Genomic DNA, 20,659 nt, shown 5'->3' on the forward strand with positions numbered 1-20,659 from the left:
CTGGCGGCAAAACTAGCTTCTGGAAAGGAATATCGGGGAAAAACGCCCATGGAAATTGATATTTACCACACGGAATTCGAAGTTTTTATTTTTTTTTACTTTTTTTTTCCAACGAACAAACCAATACGGTGTCCCCCAAAAAAGTTCGTCTGGAGACACCCCTGGGAAATGAATAGTGCGCCATCAGATTTCATTTAAGGCAACATACATTTTCATTTAAATTAACGTACATTTTCATTTAAAGCAACGTACACTCGTACAGTTCCATTAAAGCAACGTACAGTTTCATTTAAAGCAACTTAATGTTTTATGAAATGTAACGCACGGTTTAATTTAAAGCAAAGTGCTGTTTTCTGACAAGCAATGTACGGTTTTACGAAACGCAACGTACAGTTTTATGGACAGTAACGTAGAATTTTTCTGACAAGCAACGCACTGTTTTATTAAAAGCAACGTACCGTTTTATTCAAAGCAACGTACCGTTTTGTTAAAAACAACGTACTATTTTATTACAAACAACGTACCGTATTAATAAAGGCGACGTACCGTTTTATGAAAAGCAACGTGCTGTTTATATCACAGCGGTAAAAAGATTTCCCTGAAAACAGCGACATTATGTTTTTTTAATTGCAAGATAAAATAAAATGCGAAAAACAGCGTCTTACTGTTTTTAAACAGTATTGAACCTTTAAATATACAGAAATTACAGATACTTTGAATCTAAATTGCCGTTATTCCGAAAAACGGTATGCTCTTGTTTACATTACAGAAAAATGTTGTTTTTTTACCGGAAACTGCAGCTAACTGTCAAATAAACCGCAAAAACTACTGTATTTTTGACATTATGTTACGAGAGTGAACATCAAATGTTTGCGAACAAACCCCTACCCGACAACCAAAAAACCGACCTCGTTCGGAAAAGACGACAATCGAGCAATGTCGAACGCGGGCGGGAAAAACACGAAGTCGGGATGACCGCAAAAAACACAACAATACTCACTAAAAAACGAACCACCCTAGCTAAAAACTAATTTTATATTTAACCCCGACGGAAACTCTGTGGCTAAATTAAAAATGAGGTGGTTTTCTTCAGTGCGGTGGCCTTTCGTGGGAAGATTAGTAGTTTTCATGACGCGGATGGAAACGTCATTGATGTTGTGAACGTGATTAAAATGTTGGGTGACGTGGTTCTTTGCTGGCGTCTTTCTAATGTCGTTGAGATGCTCCCTGAAGCTGTTGGCGAGCCGCCTTTCAGTCTCACCGATGTAGAGCATCGAGCAAACTTTACAGCTAAGAGCGTAAACGAGATTGGACGTCGTGCGGGTGAAAGACCCTTTGATCTGGAAATCCCGCTTCGGACCACGCACCAGTAGATCACCAGACACAATAGCGCAAGTGTTACACCGCGGGCGATTGCACTTTTGGGTACCCTCGTAAGTCGCGCTGGCGTCATGTCCCGGCAAGGAGCTAGAAACAAAGATAGAGCGCACGTTATTATCACGGCGGTAACAAAATCTAGGCGGATTACTGAAAATATGGCTTGTGTCTGGGTCCATCTGTAAAAGGTGATAGTTTTTCCGATTAACAGTTTCGATTCGATGAATTTGCGGATGATACGTCAGGACGACAGAAGGCCTCTCAGTGGCGGGCTTCTTGGGGTAACATCATCGTGTGTAACAGCGGAGGCCTTGGTAAGAGCAAGCTGTAGAACCTTGTCAGAGTAACCTCTTGCCGAAAAACAATCGCGCATTTCGATGGCCTTGTTGTTGAAGTCATTATCTGAAGAGCAAATTCTGCGTAAGCGAAGAAACTGGGAAAATGGAATTGAATTAGTGGTGTGCCGAGGATGGGAAGATGTCGGCAAAAGGTATGAACGAGAGTCAGTTGGCTCGCGATATAAAGTAGTGGACACGCCATCACCGGAAACCGAAATACAAATATCCAAGAAGTTGATGGTTGTCTCGGAGACTTCGACCGTGAACTCCAGGGCAGGATGCGTGGCGCAAAAGGATGCGAGGAAGGTTTCTAGGTCAAGACGACTGCGAGAGGCGAACTGGGCAACGTCATCGATGAAACGGCCATGTAAATCCGGAGTAGGGCCAGCGTAACCTGAAAAGAATAGCTCCTCAGCCCGGCCAACGAACAAATTCGCGTAACTTGGTCCCATCTTAGTACCCATAGCAACACCGCTAACCTGTCTGTAGAACTTGCCGTCAAAAGAGAAAGCGTTCAGCGTCAACACCAGTTCAGCGAGACGAACGAGGGTATCGGTGGGAGGGTACTTGTCGGTCCATTTTTTCAAAAAGTGTTGGAGTGCACGAAGACCATCAGCGTGAGGAATCACCGTGTACAAAGATTTAATATCCATAGAAATTAACCACCTTTTAGTACCTGTAAAGGAGAAAGAAGAGAAACGGCGGAGAGCATCACTTGTGCCTTTAATGTAACTCGGAAGAGAGGTCACAAGCGACTGCATTTCACTATCCAAGAAACTCGAAATGTACTCCGTAGGACAGGAACAGGCGGAGACAATTGGACGACCCGGGTTGTGAGGTTTGTGGATTTTAGGTAGTAGATAGAAGTGAGATGTCCGGTGGTTGTCAACGATAAGGCATATCTTCATGGGTGGAAGATCTGTAGCCTCAATCATTTCATTGATCTCAGAAATAATCTGTGTTTGATACTCGGATGTTGGATCAACTAGAAGCTCTTCGTAGAAATCGGTGTCGGAAAGTTGACGGAAGGCCTCGGCAACATAAAGATCCTTCTTCCAAACTACAATAGCACCCCCCTTATCAGCAGGTTTAATCACAAAATCACCCCTACCTCGAAGAGAACGGAGAGCAACACGTTCGGCATTCGTCAAATTAGAAGTCTTAGTTTTGCGGAACTGAAGATTGGCAATCTCGTTCTTGCAGGCAAGAGTTTTATGCTTCCCTTGAGGATTGAAGACTTTCCCTTTTTGATTGTCGATCTGCTGAAAGGTAGTGAGGGGAGCTTTGGGTTTAGGCGGCTGGTCGGAGAAATGAGACCGAAGGCGCAGACGACGGTAGAAGTCCTCGAGATCGTGAAGCAACTGGAAGCTATCCGGCAAAGGTTTCTCTGGAACGAAGGATAAACCCTTCGAGAGAACCGTCCTTTCATGGGTGGTAAGAGTAAAATCTGGTGGAATAGTCACGACGAGACGCTCAACCGGCACTGCAGCGGCTGGGGGCCTAAGGGTGGTAGTTTTACGGGCCTTAGTCTCGGAAATAGAATTGTAATATCGAATGGCCTGAATTATAGTCCAATAGAGAGCGTCGTTAGGTCCACAAAGGCGTCTCAAAACCGCCTTATGTGAAATGAGAGCGCTGCGAAGATCAGTTTTCTTTTGTTGTTTTCTTCTGTTACCTATTTCACGTACGCACTCATAAGACTCATCACAAGACAATTATTTTCAATGCGGTGAGAGGTACGTTTATTTCACTCTAAATTATAATTGTTATTGGTCTGGGAATAGGCGTATGCCAGTGGAATCTAAAACCAAACGGAGAAATTGATGAGCTGACTAAACTCGCTGGTTGCCCTGTTCTATACGGTAGCAAATGGGATACGTCAAACAATACGCGATTTATTAAATTTAAATTTAATTATACATTAACCTTATCCAACAAACGTTTCGTACTGTGTAGTTAAGGGGCCACATTATCCTTTAAATTTGGAGGGTGGTGATAAAGAATGACGCGTTTTGGGAACGGGGAAGTTAAGCCTGAATCACGCCTCGGAAGGAGAGGAGCTCTTCTGAATTTTGGCCCGAATTTTTCAAACGATTCGGTGGACCTTTTATTTGCGTTGTTCAGTGATAATTGATGGATTCGTAGCAACTATCAAATATGTATAAAGAAGTGCGACCTCAACTCAGATTCATATTTATGATATATTATTTGAGAGATTAGGTGTTCTACTCTCCACATATATTTGGTGTAAATTAATTTTAATGAATCTGGTTATTTTTGGCTTTGGCTTAATAATCCCTATGTAATCTAGGGCGGTTATTTTTCTTATCAGTATGGTCTTATTTATTTTTTGGTTTTGTCAAGTTAAGGTGTGTGAATTGTGAAAATGATTTTGTTTACATAATTGGTTTTAGATAGTTATATAAGTGAAATTGTCCTATAAAACAAGTACTTCGAAAAAGTTGGGGTTTTTATGATAATATATACTTATTTTTATGCGTTTTGCGATGTTCCACATTTTGCTTTATATTCTTTCTCATTATCATTTTAAATATTCATTTAACGAAAGGTTTATACTGCTAAATCGCTAGCTCCAAGACGTTCCATATCAAACATAAATATTTGAAAGAACGCATGCAGTCTTTTAATTTTGTTATTTTAGTACACAAACGTTATATTTTTAATTATTGGGTAAAAATTTAATTTTAATAATGTTTTATATAATTTTAATTAAAAATGTACATTTATTTAGCAAAAGCCTAAGTCGAGAATAATTTGTATCCCTATTTATTAGAGTATATTCAATTAACATTAAAGTATTAATGAACATATGCATAGATAAATATATAATTTATTTTTATTTTTCTACAACCGCTATAGTTTTGGTGTTTTTAGTTTTAGTAAAACAATTTTTGTGTTTTTTTAAATTTAGTATAGTATTGCTTGTCATAATTTTATACAAAAAATATTTATTTGCATATTGAAAGTTCTTTACTTACTTTTTCTTATCATAGATGAAATTTTTCAATTTCCTCGACCTAATCAAAATATTCAATTTGCATATTAATTTAAAAATATTCGTTGTTTTAATAACAGCAGTACGTGTTAATGCGAATACGGGTTCGCGTTATACCGTCAAGTCGAAAGTGACATATCACATGAATTGAGTTTTCCCTCAAAACTAACAGTTCATTCAATTGGGGTAGGTTATTGCACTTACAAAACGTGTGCATTACTAGTTATTGCGACGACACTCGCACCTTTGCGCGTTTCCATTTCGTTTAACGTTTGTACGACAGCTTTATTTCCGAGGTTACACGTAAAAGCAATCGTTTTAAAACTGTCGCGATTGCTTTAGTTTATTTCAGACCATGAAAAATATTATTTTTAAAATTGATCTTAAATGTTTTCTAGTTATTGTAATAGGCTTTTCTTCCAACGCCCATTGTTTGAGCTCTATTTCCGAAGATTCAATTCAAATCGAGAAACAACTACACGCCGAAAGGCGGTTACTGGAAATATTGAAAGAATATTCTGCGACTATGGAAAAGAACCATAAGAAGATTAAAAAGTAAGTAAAAATGTAAATTGCGGTAGTAAATAATGTGCTTCCTCCTAAGATGTATTCAAAAGACTTCCACTATGAGTTACAATGTTTAATCATAATTTTATGAAAACAGAATTCTTTATAATGATAATGAACGTCGTACGTTAATGAACAAAATTAAACCAATATCAGGTTCATACATGTACAAGATTAATAAGACTTGATATATTATTTAGGTTCATATAATCTGGTAATTAATTCTTATGTTTCCCTTTACAGTTTCCTATTGAAAGAAAATTAGTTTTCACAGATTAAAATCGGTTTAAATATTATCGGTTATTTTAAATTAAATTTTATAGAGGGGAAGCATAGTAATACAAGTCAATGAAGCGATCTGAAGCTGAACTCGCAAAAAAAATTATATTTATTTATGATGTTATACCTTCCGTCGTGTTAAGGAAGCGATGAAAAGTTAAAAACAATTTTTGAACTTGAACGACCTGTAACTATGAAAATAGATAAGCGAATTTCAATAATATCTGATACATGCGCTGTTAGAAAAAAAGCAGACGATGGCCCTTTTTAACATCCTACCTCAGCGTGACCTTCGTGACGTTAGTTCACGCTGCTCTTTGTGCGGAAGAAGTGCCATACAAATAATTATTTTTAAAACCAATAGATGGTGGTATGGTTATTGAAATTCGCTTTTTCTCCATAACTCACTCAATTAATCTCCAATAATTAAGGAATTAAGGTTAATACGACTATCGGAATCGGTTCAGGGTGAGTTTGAATAAATTAAATTGTAGTGGTTAAAATTAGCTAGGAAAAGGCCTCAAGAATAATTGTTGTAAAATATTTTACTTTAATTATCCAATTTATTTATATGTGGGTTTTCATGTTCTAATGATCTGCCCCTCTATTATACACCCCATTTCGTTTTGTATAAGTTAACTTTCCCTGTTTCTTGGTTTGGGAATCCCAATTTACGACCAAAATTACATTTACTTTTAGCAACAATACTTTCACATATTTAGATGAACCAAGGTTTGTAGGCAGACTAGTGTAACGACGTTAACTAACTTATTGGGTTGGATCGATATTTAACAAATGAAATTTCACCCCTAATTAAAAAATCCATTGCAAATTGCTTTGTTGAAAATATTGTAAACAATTAGTTTAAACCTGAAACTTTTGAGAGCCATTTGTCAAAAAATACAGAAGATTTAGTTTTCATAATAAGCCGTATATCTTCCATAATTTTCTCATTGATTGAGATTCATATAATTACCAAAGACTATCGGTTATTCCCTAAAGCATTTCGCCAATTAAATAACACTTTGTTAATATTTATGACACGAGCAGAGATCTGCGTGGCTACAAACGTATCCAAATATTGACAGAACTAAATGAAATTATTTGGCTTTAAAAATACCAAGTGTTATCGTTAAAAAGTTAATATTATTAATTATAGTATTAAATTGTACTTTAATAATAGGCAGCGGATTAATTATAATATATTTAGGTATATCGAAAAATATACAGAGAAGTACAATTCGAAATCCACGCATTTTCACGAATATCTCAGTAATCCGGTGAACAACTATTTGCTAATTAGACGTTCAACTCTGGACATCGATCAAATTATTGATAACCAAATTTTTTCACCGGCTAATAGTGAGTAATAGTAATTACAGCTTTTAAAAATGTTTGGTTTGGTATAAGCTTACACGACCCTTTTAAATTATTTTAAATTTTATTGTAATTCATTTTAAACTATATTAAAAATAAACAATTTGGTTAATTAAAAGTCGATTTTTAATCTTTAAAAAGAAGATTTCAGTTACAAACGTTGATTAAAACTAGCCAAGGCCGATATTCTATAGCAATACTGTCGTATATATAATTTGCTAAAATATTATTAATATTTAATAATGTTAAATTTCTACGAAGCTTTATTTCGAATATAGGATAAGAAATAATGTTTTCATTTAGGCGTTATTCCGAAATTATTGATAAACATGAGAGGATTTGAATTTCAGTTCTTTTTAATGAAGTTCTTCGTGATTTCCAGAGCTTAAGAGAACTATTGAGGACTTGAGGGAAAAGAACGAAATTCCGTGCCAGGACGACTTAAAAGTGGCTTCAGATGGGCTGATGTCTCTTCAGCACACTTATCGTCTTCAATCAAAAGCACTGTCGCTAGGAAACATCAAGAGTTCTTTAAATATAAACATTCCTAAAGTCAAGGCTGAGCCTCTATCAGGTAAAATACAGGAAAGATAACAAATAAAAAATAATTAAGTAGGTGATACCTATTCCGGGTGGCTCTTTTTGGAACCCAGCCACCTGAATTAATGGCTTCAAAAGTCGCTTGATGACTTAAGCCCAAGGTGGTGCCTTGGGTATTAGCCTAGCTGATTATTATTATTATTACACGTATAGGATATAAACCTTGCTGGATTTTAATGGTTTTTAGGCAAAAAATGCTCACGTTCAAACTGCAAGCTCGTTAATTTTAATACTGAATGTAAGAAATCGATATGATGAATATGGAGAAAACTTGATTCAAAGTTCTAAAACTTAAGAATTACACCGTTTACTTAGAGACACGTATAGTGACCAACGCCAGAAGCTCATAAACTAGACGAAAATCCAGCAGTTTCTGAGTTAATTGCGTTGGCCACAACGGTTTTCTATCGAAACTAATATGGCTAATTGGCATTACATTATACAGGGAATTTCAAAACGGTATGTAAAAATTTTAAGGAGTTGTAGGGTGATATTTGAGAAGTATGCCTGTTTTTTTCCTATTTTCCTGCGATGACTTAATAGAGCGCCCGAGAGCTTCAAAGTGAGGCCTACTAGCACCTGGAAGTAGGCTGCAACAAGAACCAAAACAAGCAGCACTGATTTTAAATACTGTTTAAGTTTACTTTCGTATGCTGGTTACCTCCATATATTTCCCTGCTGCTTGGTTTGGCGCTTGGTTATAACTATATAACTCGTTCTACCAAAATAGAATTCAAAAACATGGTATTTTATTACCTCGCATAGATAGTACTTAAGAAAACAAATTATTTTCCAGCCTTAGACTGTTCTTTGCTTTCTGTACAATATCTTGCCGCCCAAAATATAAACCGAGGAACCGAATGGCACGACTTATATAAGCGCAAAATAGATGAGCCAGATTTCCTTGGAAGCAAAAAAGAGCTGGAAGCAGGAGCAGCGGCTATGGATAAATTAATAAGTTTAGTAAGTTCAAAAATGAACGGATAACACGCAAAGAAGCGACGTCAAGCGAAATAGTGCAATATTACAGAAATTCAAATTTCATCAGGTTTATCATATAATATACAGGAGATATCTTTTTACTCTGACTGAGCATTTTTCACAAAAACTACAAGAGTTAGAGTAACAAAATGTTAGGGCACTATATTTCTAGAATGAGAACGCTTAAAATCCAAATTTTCAGAAAAAAATTATTTTTCGGCGGGAAGGTGCTAAACAAAACATTCGAATGAGAATGTTCTAGAGCACTGTCGATAATGTACAAAGACAAAAATTCAATTGAAAAGACTAATTTTTCAAGAGGTGATGAAAACAAACAAGTTGTACATGTAAGATAATTTAGCCAGTTATGTGAGCAAATTTATAACTCTTAAAATAGGTTAATTTTCCAGTTTATTCGTACAATAATATCAGAACATTTACATGTAAGGGTCTAAGATATCTCCGTTGGCACGATGGAGCATCTCTCGAAACGAGCAGGCGAGAAGTGCGAAGGCTGCAATAATTTGTTGTCGTAAACACTTACTTTGATGAAACCCCAAAAGAAAGTCCATCAATGTTAGGTCTGGAGACCTCTGAGGGCATCAAATGGCGGCGTTTGTACCAATCCAACGCTGAGGGAACTCGTTGCTAAGATGCTCCACAACACATCGAGGTGGATAAGGTAGTGCACCGTCATGTTGGTACCATAGTTGTCTGTAAATTTCCAGCAGTTTGTCGTCTAACACGTCGGCTACTTCGTTCTGCAAAAATGCCCAGGAATTTCATCCATTAAGACGATTGGGAGGGGAAAATGGGCTGATAACTCTATCTCCAATCAAACCTGTTCTAAAATTCAGTCGAAATTGTTGTTGATGATGGTAAGGGAAACCCTAGTGAGCATTTTCATCACTTAACATGTAGTTGTTTTAGGGGTTAAAAGGTCCATCTCTCCCAAAGGAACACTCGTCGGTCACCAGAAAATGAGTGATGAAATTTGGGTCATCATCCGACATCTTAATTAGCCGGTTGAAGAATTCATATCATCGTTCCATACCTCCTTCATGCAGAGCTTGGTGGCGGGTAGCTAGATATGAATGAAAGTGGTGATTATAAAAAGTTCTCCAAACGTAGTTGCTTGATAACCTACGATCGTCGCTTTAACCTTTAATACGTGCTCGTGGATACGCAGCAAAGTAGAGTAGAACGATTTCTTCCATGTTGAGGTTTAGAGGACCTTGTCCACGGAACCTGGGATTGAGTTTCCGTAGATGTCAAAGTCTCGAACAGCTCCGAGAACGGAGTTGAGGCTTAATCTTCGGGTTAGGATAGCGAACACTAAACAATAAACATTTGACTTACTATGAGCGTTACGATTTTCATCACCGTAGAATAACTCGATCATAAAAGCGCGCTGCTCACTGAATAAAGTGGCATAGTTGTTGATTAGAATTAATAAATTTTAGAGAGTGGTTTAAAACTGAAAGGTTTCATATTAAAATGTACCTGACAACCAACCTTTGTGCAAAAGCAACAGAAAATTTAGATAAATACCATGCAAAAAACCTTTTTAAGGTCTCTAAATTTGCGCACAAAACAGCCTATTGCCCCGTATAGAAAACGTTTTTATTCTTCATCTCATATCTGAGTCGTGAAAAATTGCTCTTTCTCATTGGAATTTTTACATTTGTACGTTATCGATAGTGCTCTACAACGTTCCCATTGGAATTTTTTATTTTTGAACGTTATCGATAGTGCTCTATAAACTTTATCTTTGAAATTTTTATATATGTACGTTATCGATAGTGCTCTACAACTTTCTCGTTGGAATTTTTATATTTGTACGTTATCGATAGTGCTCTACAACTTGCTCATTGGAATTTTTATATTTGTACGTTATCGATAGTGCTTTCCAACTTTATCTTTGAAATTTTTATATTTGTACGTTAGCGATAGTGCTCTATAAACTTTCTCTTTGGAATTTTTATATTTGTACGTTATCGATAGTGCTTTACAACTTTCTCTTTGGAATTTTTATATTTGTACGTTATCGATAATGCTCTATAAACATTATCTTTGAAATTTTTATATATGTACATTATCGATAGTGCTCTACAATTTGCTCATTGGAATTTTTATATTTGTACATTATTGATAGTGCTCTACAACTTGCTCATTGGAATTTTTATATTTGTACGTTATCGATAGTGCTCTATAAACTTTATCTTTGGAATTTTTACATTTGTACGTTATCGATAGTGCTCTATAAACTTTATCTTTGGAATTTTTATATTTGTACATTATCGATAGTGCTCTACAACTTGCTCATTGGAATTTTTATATTTGTACGTTATCGATAGTGCTATATAAACTTTATCTTTGGAATTTTTATATTTGTACGTTATCGATATTGCTCTATAAACTTTATCTTTGCAATTTTTACATTTTTACGTTATCGATAGTGCTCTATAAACTTTCTCTTGGGAATTTTTACATTTGTACGTTATCGATAGTGCTCTATAAACTTTATCTTTGGAATTTTTATATTTGTACATTATCGATAGTGCTCTACAAATTGCTCATTGGAATTTTTATATTTGTTCGTTATCGATAGTGCTCTACAACTTTCTCCTCTGAATTTTTTGGTCTAGTATCTTCCCACCAAAACCGTGAAAAATGTTAAAGGTTTTCGGAAAATTACATTTAAGCGTTTCCATACGAGAAAAAAAATGCCCAGTCCGAGCAAAAACGACTCGGTATGTATGGGATTAAAAAACTTTAAAAGCAGATTTTTCTTAATTTTCGAAAGTATACATAATAGTTAAAAAATTTCCATCCGTTTGCGATATTTTAAGATAACATGCGGCTATAGGGACATATAGATTGTATAGAAAAGTGCCTCTAACCAGTGAAGGTACATTATCATGCACTATTATATACTTATTTCGCAAGAGATATAATTTACACTTCTGGAAATTATATTTTTGTTTTAAATTTTATTTTATTTTTGTATAGTTATCAATTGCTAAATTACTAGCTCCAGCTAATCTTGAAGGTAGGTCATATCAAAAATTGAAACTGACTACTTCTGTGAGTTATGCCCCATGGCGTGACAAGATTCTATAACTAAGCCTAACATTTGATACTTACAAATAAATGTTTTCACAGAGCGTCTTAACTCTGTGGCGCGAGCAATAACACATAAGGGCAAAAACCTGTCTTTTAACTAATTTATAAAGCGATAAACTTTCTTTTTACTAGGCTTTTTTTAAATTGGTTTTTAAATAAATGTTTCTAACTTTTGTTATCTGACACGTGTTTAAAACGCAAACACTAGCACTCACTACGAAAACAATTCTTTTTATTTTCAATTGTTCACTGTAGTATATGTAGAGTACCGCCATGAAGACATATCTTGCCAAGAACCAGGATTTTAGTTGTGTGTAAATAAAATTATTTTTAACCATTTCTAATCTTTAAAACTTTCAGCACTGGGCATGAATAATCCTAAATTAGAAAAGATCTATGAACTTTGTCGGAACGAAGAAAAAGATGCTGATGTAAGTAACATTTCATCTTGAAGTGCAGCCAATTTAAATAAGGCCTTTTTGATACTAGCATGTTTGTTGACTGTCTTAATTCGTCAGGTGTCAATAAATGAAATGTGGGTAAAATCTGTTCTTCCTGAAGACATGGTTTGGCTTAAATGGAACCCAAATAGAATTTAGGCAAAATTTCTTTCAGCACCTATTAAATCGTGAAGATATGAGTTTTCGTAGAAATGTAAAAAACTGCGCTATAACTGGTTTCATATAAAATAACACTCTAAAAGCCCTTAATCATTTAAATTATAAAGCAATTGAAATAATACATGTACTTTAGTCTGAATTTTCTTAACCCTATATACATTTTATGTAATTCATTGTAGGTGGGAAGGGTATTCGTTAAGCTAGGTTTTAAGGTTGTTCTATGAAATAAGACACGTCATTTATGACAGCTTGTGTCACAATCCTTAAAACAAGCAAATTATTCATTTTTTAAAAAGATGTACATTTACTATTAAATGTAGTCTGCGTTTATAAAAAGTGATCTTATCAGCTACACTCTTTTACAAACCAAAATTAGGGTAAATGTTTATATTTATTACGTCATTGTGGGATCTACATTTAAAATAAATATAAAACGTCCCAGAGCTTGAAATTCTTAAAATCAGTTGTAGTGTCTAATTTGTTCAATCGTCCAGCGCGCTTAAAGTCTAGTGGAGTAAAAAAAGTAAAAAAAAAAATAGGTGGATTATAGGTACTTGGTGATAATGAAATGAGGTTGTATCGTTCGCTCTGTAGTGTAGCGTATTTTTGATACGCGTAGGTATCTTAGATCACCCATGTGCAGTTCTCATATAGATTCGGTAATAATTAAAAGGAATTTATTTAAGAAAGCCCGTTAAAAAATTTTAAGAAACGGGTGGGGTTTAAAGCTGAGAATTTCGCTCGCGACTGTAACTAGCAACGTCGGACATTCGACAAAGTTTAAGCCCCGTCCATTCCTACAGACGCTTTCGCAGAACGCCGCCATTGGAGTCTTAGATATTGAAGTGTATATATAATTTATTTTTTGAGGAATATATGTTATACAGGATGTTTCAGAGAAGTTGGGCACACATTTATAGGCGTGTTCTTTGCGTAACAACAGGTGAAAAAGGTCGAAAACGCGCAAATGTGCAGTTTCTATTATTCTTTGGACCCAATTATTTCCTTTTACTAAGCATTTTTTTTCGAAAATGATAAGTAAACGATCACAAGTATAAAAAATGCATTATTAATTGAAAGAAGAATTCTACGTTAAGATATTAACAATAACAAGGCGTTTCATAGTGACCACGTCAATTGAAAGAAAGTTACTTATTGAATTTTATTTTATTCCCTGGAAATGCCATAAGTACAAATTTAACTAAATTGAAATGATCACCTGGGGTACACACAAATCATTTTTGAACGAATTCGCGACCAAAAAAAATAGGGTTGGACTCTGGTAAATTGTCTTGTAGAAAGGTGAAGTACGACTCACCAGTTAGTCTTGATGGGATAAATAAGGTCCAATTAAATGGTCGCCAACAATTCCGCACCAGACGTTAAGACTAAACTGCACTTGATGTGACCTAACGGTAGTCTGGTGCGGATTTTCTTGTTGCCACTCATGACGATTATGTAAATTTAATATTCGGTCACGGGAAAAATTAGCATCGTCAGAATTTACCAATTTTTTGCAAGTTCGAGCCTCGTACCCGCCCAAAAAACTTTTAGAACATGTGTTGTAGACTTAACCTGTAGACTAAAACCATTTTTTTGTGGGTGACTATTTACTGAGATCTTTCATTACACAAGCCAACTACATTTAGTGTACTAGCATTCGGGGGAAAACACGGAGATGAGATCGACACATTCCAAAACCCCGCACAAGGTGTTAAATATGTACTTATGGCATTAGAAGAATAAAAAACTAAATTCAATAATTTACTTTTTTTAATAGGCGTAGTCACTTAGAAACACCTTGTTATTGTTAAAACGTATTTCTACACGTAGCTTACTTATTTCAATTTAATAACGCACTTGTGTTACTAGTTTTGTTTTTATATCGAAAAAGATAAGAAACCAATTGCTTAGTGAAAGGAAACAATTTTTGTTGGCCAATTACTCGGATACGGTTCAATATGGGAATTTTTTCACTCGTTGGTACTGTACCAAAGAACACGCCTGTAAATTTGTGTAAATTAAGCTTAGAGAATTATCTTAAAAAACTAAAACATCGGGTACTTTTTGTAAAGAACCCGACAAAAATACAATTAACCGAACATTTATTTTGTTAAAGAAAGTTAACACATGTATTTGATATGAAGAATTTTCATTGGTTACTCAGGAGTTAGTGTTAAGCGCCGATCTGAAGTGCCGCTTTTTCCGAGGATTCAGCGCGTATTTTCATTTGTCTCCGCTTCGATTGGAAGAAATATCGAAAGAACCTCTTATAGTTCATTTCCATGATATCATCAGTAACTCCGACATCCAAAAAATCAAACTTCTTGCTTTGAAAAAGGTACCAATGAAGGGAATACTTCCTCAAACTTATTAGAAAAACTAATCTGCTACGTTATATGGATCTTTCTTTCTCGTCACGCAGATCACACCGGCATTGGAGATATCAATGGATGGAGTTAATCGGACGTCTTCATTTGGAACAAGATTTATGTACGCATTAGTTTAATAACAGCAAAATTAAAATTAACGTTTTGAATACTACATCCTTTACCTTAAAATAATATTTCAATTCAAGGTGAAATCTTGCGAACGTTTAGTACTGGCATCTGACCCTAGGTGGGATAAGAGCTCTCACAGCTCCACGCTGTATTGCCACCTTAGGATGAAATAAATTCTATCTGACCAGAGGCGTCTAGCATATCCAATTTTAAATAATTACGTCTTAAAAAAAGGAAATTGAAATGAAATGAAATGTATGGAACCTCTTTAGAAATGTTAAAAACTTTTTGTGGAATTTTAAAACATAATAATTTAAATCTAATATGGATATAAAAAGATGAAAATTATTAAGTTTATTTTGTTAAAGACCTTACATAATAGATGTAGGAAATGATGCCATTTTAACCATTCCTTTTTATTTTTACCTTAAGTTCATACGACAATAAAATAAAAATATTAGAAATATTTAAAACAGTTACTTTTAAAATGAAATGCTTAGATAATTACACTTTCATTCCATATTGGGTAAATAGATCTAAAACGTCTATAATATTGGTTTGTGTCTTTAGCGCTACGTTATCGTCCAACAGCCACGAAGTGACGAAAACATTAGACAAGACAATCGCAATGATCACTGGAAAAAAACTGAAAAAACAAAACACAGATGATCCATACGTTGTAAGTATCTTTTCCGCCAAAAAACATAGCAAGCTTTATTTAATCTAGTTGTTACGAATGTTATTAGCATAAGAGTTTCTTTTAAATTTCCAATGTTAATGAAGGTCTATTTTGGTAGTTGGAAATTTTTGGCGCTGCAGGACAGTATTTGCCACTAGAGAAAAAATTGACTGGAATACATTATCACACCAAAACTCAGGTAAAAATATCTTTCTTAATATTCCTAATCGCATTTTTTTTCTGATTCTTCGCTGTTCCACATGATTTTGGACAGGAACGACTTACTTGAGTTATAATTATGGAAGGAAAGTTTTCAAAACAAGACATTTTCACTTTGAAAAAGCGCTTGACGTTTAAATTAAACTAAAATAAACTAATTCATGTTATTTGCAAATTTAAGAAATCGGAATAACGTGTTAGTTAACATATGTCAATTTGTAACGCATTTCTCAACAATAAATAAAAAATTTAAGCCGTTTCACTAGGCTTAAGAAATGCACTCATTAGGCCCACTAGTGTTTCTCGCCATTTTAAAATAACCAAAATACGTCATAGTCGTACAGTCTTTTAAAATTATTATAATCGTAAATTGCTTTATCTATTTTAGATTATTGATATGGATCACGGCAAAGGAACCATCATGTTCTATGTAAGATTACATGATTACTTTAAAATTCAAATTTTTGATATTCTATGTATTAATTAAATGCTTTAATAGCAATTTAACGGATCAATTTTATGAGATCAGTAAACTGAAATACGTTTTGATCAAAAGTATTTAATTGTCTTGATAAAATTTCAATAATAGAAAACGTTATCTTAATCCTTTCGATAATACGATTTATATCCAGGGATGAAATATCAAATAAATTATTTAGAAGATACTAGATTCCTCATGATTAAACGTTTAATTAATTCTTAAATTTTTTAATAATTATATCGGAGAGAATATAAACATATAGAAACTGGAATTGGATATGAAATTCCATGGAACTGTAATAGTTCTTACACAGATCAGACCAACCTTAGATTTAAAAAATAACGTCAAAAGAAAGTAAATTTTGAAAATAGTCTACCCTATCAGCATCAAATATTATTGGGATAATAAAAAATAATATCAATGGAAGTTAATTATTTAAAATGAAATTAAAAAACTGTACATATACAAAATTGTGGTAAAATTAAACGTGTAACGGACCTATAGATGTAAAAACAGATTATGAATTAATTTGTCCACAGCGCAAAACTATCCGTAAAGACCTCAGTTGTATTCAAAACTTCGATTAAAAGGGGACTGCTGTCCTAAAGCTCACCGAAGTTAATATAAAATAAATATTTGGAAATTTCATTAAAATTTTAGTCGTGAAGTATCTTAGCTCTTGTAATTCTATCAATCGTTTAACTTAATTCCAAGTCCGTTTGTATATAAATTTTCTGAGCCCATTTGACCATTTGACAATGATTATTCTTGGTATAACACAAGAAAATATTTTCATTAATTAGCTTTCGGATGTTCCGGAAGGCGGAGCAACAATTTTTCCAGAAATTGGAGTTAGAATTAATCCGAAAAAGGTCAGAAAGTTGTATGTAAAAAATATGTCAGGTAAAATAGAATAAATGCCGAAGTAAATGAAGATTAGTGAAAAATAAGATATATTCAACGTTTATCACTCTAAAAAAGTTTAATAATAAAAGTCAATAAAGATTTAACAACGATTGTACCAGCTAGCTATTAAACTTAAATAAAATAATTAAATTTTTAAATAATGTATTGACAATCGTTGTTAACTCTTCATTGATTGTAAAGTGGTATCATTTTTAAAAGTATTTCCAAAATTAAAATCAAATAGGCCTAGTTGATTTTATAAAACAAAAAGTGGTCTGGCCCAGCTTGTTAAAATGCTGCTCCTTCGTCACAAGACGCAGCTTTATTAGTGTATTCTTCGCACGAGCGATTGGCACGCGCCCTAGAAAAAGCTATATTCCTCTGGCGACTGTGTAGCGCGTGCTCGTAGCCTTGTTAAAGTAAGAGACTGTGACGTAAGAGCAACCGTTAAACAAGAAAGCCACGTTACTATGAAAAAAGAATTATGGTCTTGGAATTTAAATTTTCAGGGATCAGCCTTATTTTGGGGAAATCAAAAACCGAACGGAGAAATCGAAGAATTTTCGTCTCACAGGGACTGCCCGATACTCCACGGAAACAAATTGGGTATAAATGATTTTATTTGAGAATATTTCATTGATGCTGATAAATATTTGTTTTCCAGTGTTGCATAAGTCCATTGACACCAACGGTCGAATGTTTAAACAATCAAGATGCCCCTTTCATTAATGTTCATTTCTTAACGTTAAGCTTTGATAAGACTTGTTTCCTCGTTGTAACTTTTATTTACGTATCAAAAATATAAAGTTTTTTTTTATCCGACAAGCATATTATTATTTAAAAACAAACAGGTATTGGTAGAAATTCTTTCCAGTATTTCATTACGGAAACATAATAGTTTTAATTTGTCTTACGCGACCATCGTTTTCCAAATTGTTCATTAAAATGTATTTCAATAAAATCACCCTTACTGTCTCGCACCTGCTGAACACGACAAATTTTTATTGTCATATTTGATAAAAGTCTTATGTATAACTCATCAGTTTTAGATACATTTGGGATAATTTTCACCCCTTATTTTCTTCAGAGTTACTTTAGTTTCAAATCCATCTAATCTGGACAAACCGCTATTTGACAAAAAAATTAAAAAAATTAAAATGACACGTTGATGTAATATTTTTATCGACAACTCTATTGGCGTTGTGATCAAATTCCTATATATTTATATATATATTCTTTTTTTTTTCGTAAAGGTAGTTTTTACGCCAAAATAATTTGTGCACAAAGTGTTTTTTTAATTTCACCAAAATGTTTTATTCTTTTCTAATTTTTTTGAAAAATATAATTTTAGTCAAAGAAAAGAAAATGATAAATGGCGTGACATATTTCAAGCCTTAGCTTTGATAAAACATCATTTGCATAAATTCAATAACATCCCTAGAAGCTTAAGGAAATGAAATCCTGTTCAGCGTTAATCTTAGAATAGGTTTATCCGCTTTATAGAAATCGTTAGCAAATGATTGGATATATTTTCCTTGGTCTCAATCATCGAAGAAGCCCATTACACTACCATTTAATGGTCGTAACGATATAATTATATTGTTTTATCCTCAATCGGAATCGATTTACCAGAGAATAGCTTAATCCTTTTTGTTTAATGTTAGTTTTAGGGTCGTAGAATGATTATTACTACGATCCTCACGATAATCAATCCATTTCATGAACTAGCAAAAACTAATCTTTAAATTAACCGATGGGTCATTCCATACGATTTCGACCACTCATGTCACCATGGGTCAATCGATTTTTTTTTTAAATTTTAAACGCAGATAGATCTGTCTAAAAAACGGTGATATCCAAGGTTTTAGCTGAAAATATTGAGAAGTTTTAGAGTAAACACAGTTTAACCGAAACCCCACATTTTTTGGTATCGTACCTTGATTTCAGTACCCCTTCGCTTTAAGTTTAATAACTTTTTATAAATATATTTTATTTTAACAAAATAACACAATCTTACACATTGTGGCAAGGCCAATTCAATGGTGCAGTTTATATAGTCCTAACCAGAATTGATACCAGGTTATTGGATGTCAAAATGTACATTTTTATTTTTGGGGGGTCTCATTCGAGGGGTTAAAGGGTCATACACTATTAGATAGCTCTATAAAAGAGCTTTAAAATAATCTCTTAAAAAAGGGGTATTTTCCTTGTTTTTATTTGATAAATCAATAACCATTCTCTTGAAATTCAACACTTTTGAAATTTTTTATTTTTGATATTATACAAAAAATGGTTTAAATCTTTTAGAAATTATTACTACGTATTTAACGATGTGTGATAAATAATGCTCGAATATTTTCTAAATCATAATCTTTAAGAATACAGGATCTAGCCCTGGAAGAAGTCGCTGTAGGCGTTGATATTAGTCGCAAAATCAAGTTAAGAGGTACATGACATTTGTCGTCCCACTTAGGCCATGACAGACTGTTAACTTATGTATATATTTTTCAACCCTTAATTTTGAGTAGTAAATTGATAAAATATTTAATTGAAAATAATTGCGTGTTAAATAGAGGCATTGAACTTTTTAGTATCGCCTGTAATGTTTGTTGTAACTGAAAACTAAACCTAATCTATAAATAACTATAGTTATTTATAGATTAGGGTTGAAAAATATGTATATATTTTTCAACCCTAATCTTTAAATAAATAACAGTCTGTCATGGCCTAAGCGGGACGACAAATGTCATGTACCTCTTACCTTGATTTTGCGACTAATATCAACGCCTACAGCGACTTCTTCCAGGCTAGATCCTTTATTCTTAAAGATTATGATTTAGAAAATATTCGAGCATTATTTATCACACATCGTTAAATACGTAGTAATAATTTCTAAAAGATTTAAACCATTTTTTGTATGATATCAAAAATAAAAAATTTCAAAAGTGGTGAATTTCAAGAGAATGGTTATTGATTTATCTAATAAAAACAAGGAAAATACCCCTTTTTTTAAGAGCTTATTTCAAAACTCTTTTATAGAGCTATCTAATAGTGTATTTATATTTCGTGTTTTCAATCGCCCACATGACCCTTTAACCCCTCGAATGAGACCCCCAAAAATAAAAATGTACATTTTGACATCCAATAACCGGGTATCAATTCTAGTTAGGACTATATAAACTGCACCATTGTATTGGCCTTGCCACAATGTGTAAGATTGTGTTATTTTGTTAAAATAAAATATATTTATAAAAAAATATTAAACTTAAAGCGAAGGGGTACTGAAATCAAGGTACGATACCAAAAAATGTGGGGTTTCGGTTAAACTGTGTTTACTCTAAAACTTCTCAATATTTTCAGCTAAAACCTTGGATATCACCGTTTTTTAGACAGATCTATCTGTGTTTAAAATTTAAAAAAAATCGATTGACCCATGGTGACATGAGTGGTCGAAATCTTATGGAATGACCCCGATGCCACTGAATTGGACGCAGAATACTTTGAAAAATTGCGATCAAAATTCATGTCAATCAAGATTAAAGATCCAACGTACAATAATTTCTCATTTTTCAAACGGAGATCTACAGAAATT

The 20,659-nt window shown here is 33.8% G+C and overlaps 2 protein-coding genes across 2 annotated transcripts; one reads left to right on the top strand and one right to left on the bottom strand.

The window, feature by feature from the left end:
- Nucleotides 1–1,618: 1,618 nt before the first annotated feature.
- Nucleotides 1,619–4,948, bottom strand: LOC149940460 (uncharacterized). The gene is made up of 2 exons (XM_090179267.1): nucleotides 4,936–4,948; nucleotides 1,619–3,390 (listed from the first exon to the last, which is right to left on the bottom strand). Exons 1-2 carry the CDS (start codon nucleotides 4,946–4,948, stop codon nucleotides 1,619–1,621), a joined length of 1,785 nt encoding a protein of 594 aa, XP_090035393.1.
- Nucleotides 4,949–11,947: 6,999 nt separating this feature from the next.
- On the top strand, nucleotides 11,948–17,844 carry LOC149940461 (prolyl 4-hydroxylase subunit alpha-1-like). The gene is made up of 9 exons (XM_090179110.1): nucleotides 11,948–12,092; nucleotides 14,449–14,622; nucleotides 14,707–14,774; nucleotides 15,353–15,461; nucleotides 15,580–15,660; nucleotides 16,069–16,110; nucleotides 16,965–17,033; nucleotides 17,577–17,673; nucleotides 17,732–17,844. Exons 1-9 carry the CDS (start codon nucleotides 12,030–12,032, stop codon nucleotides 17,794–17,796), a joined length of 768 nt encoding a protein of 255 aa, XP_090035236.1. The 5' UTR covers nucleotides 11,948–12,029; the 3' UTR covers nucleotides 17,797–17,844.
- Nucleotides 17,845–20,659: the final 2,815 nt, after the last annotated feature.

Source organism: Leiobunum rupestre, chromosome 6 (genome assembly GCF_980474605.1).
Source record: "Leiobunum rupestre chromosome 6, qqLeiRupe1.1.hap1, whole genome shotgun sequence".
Lineage (NCBI taxonomy): Eukaryota > Metazoa > Arthropoda > Arachnida > Opiliones > Sclerosomatidae > Leiobunum > Leiobunum rupestre.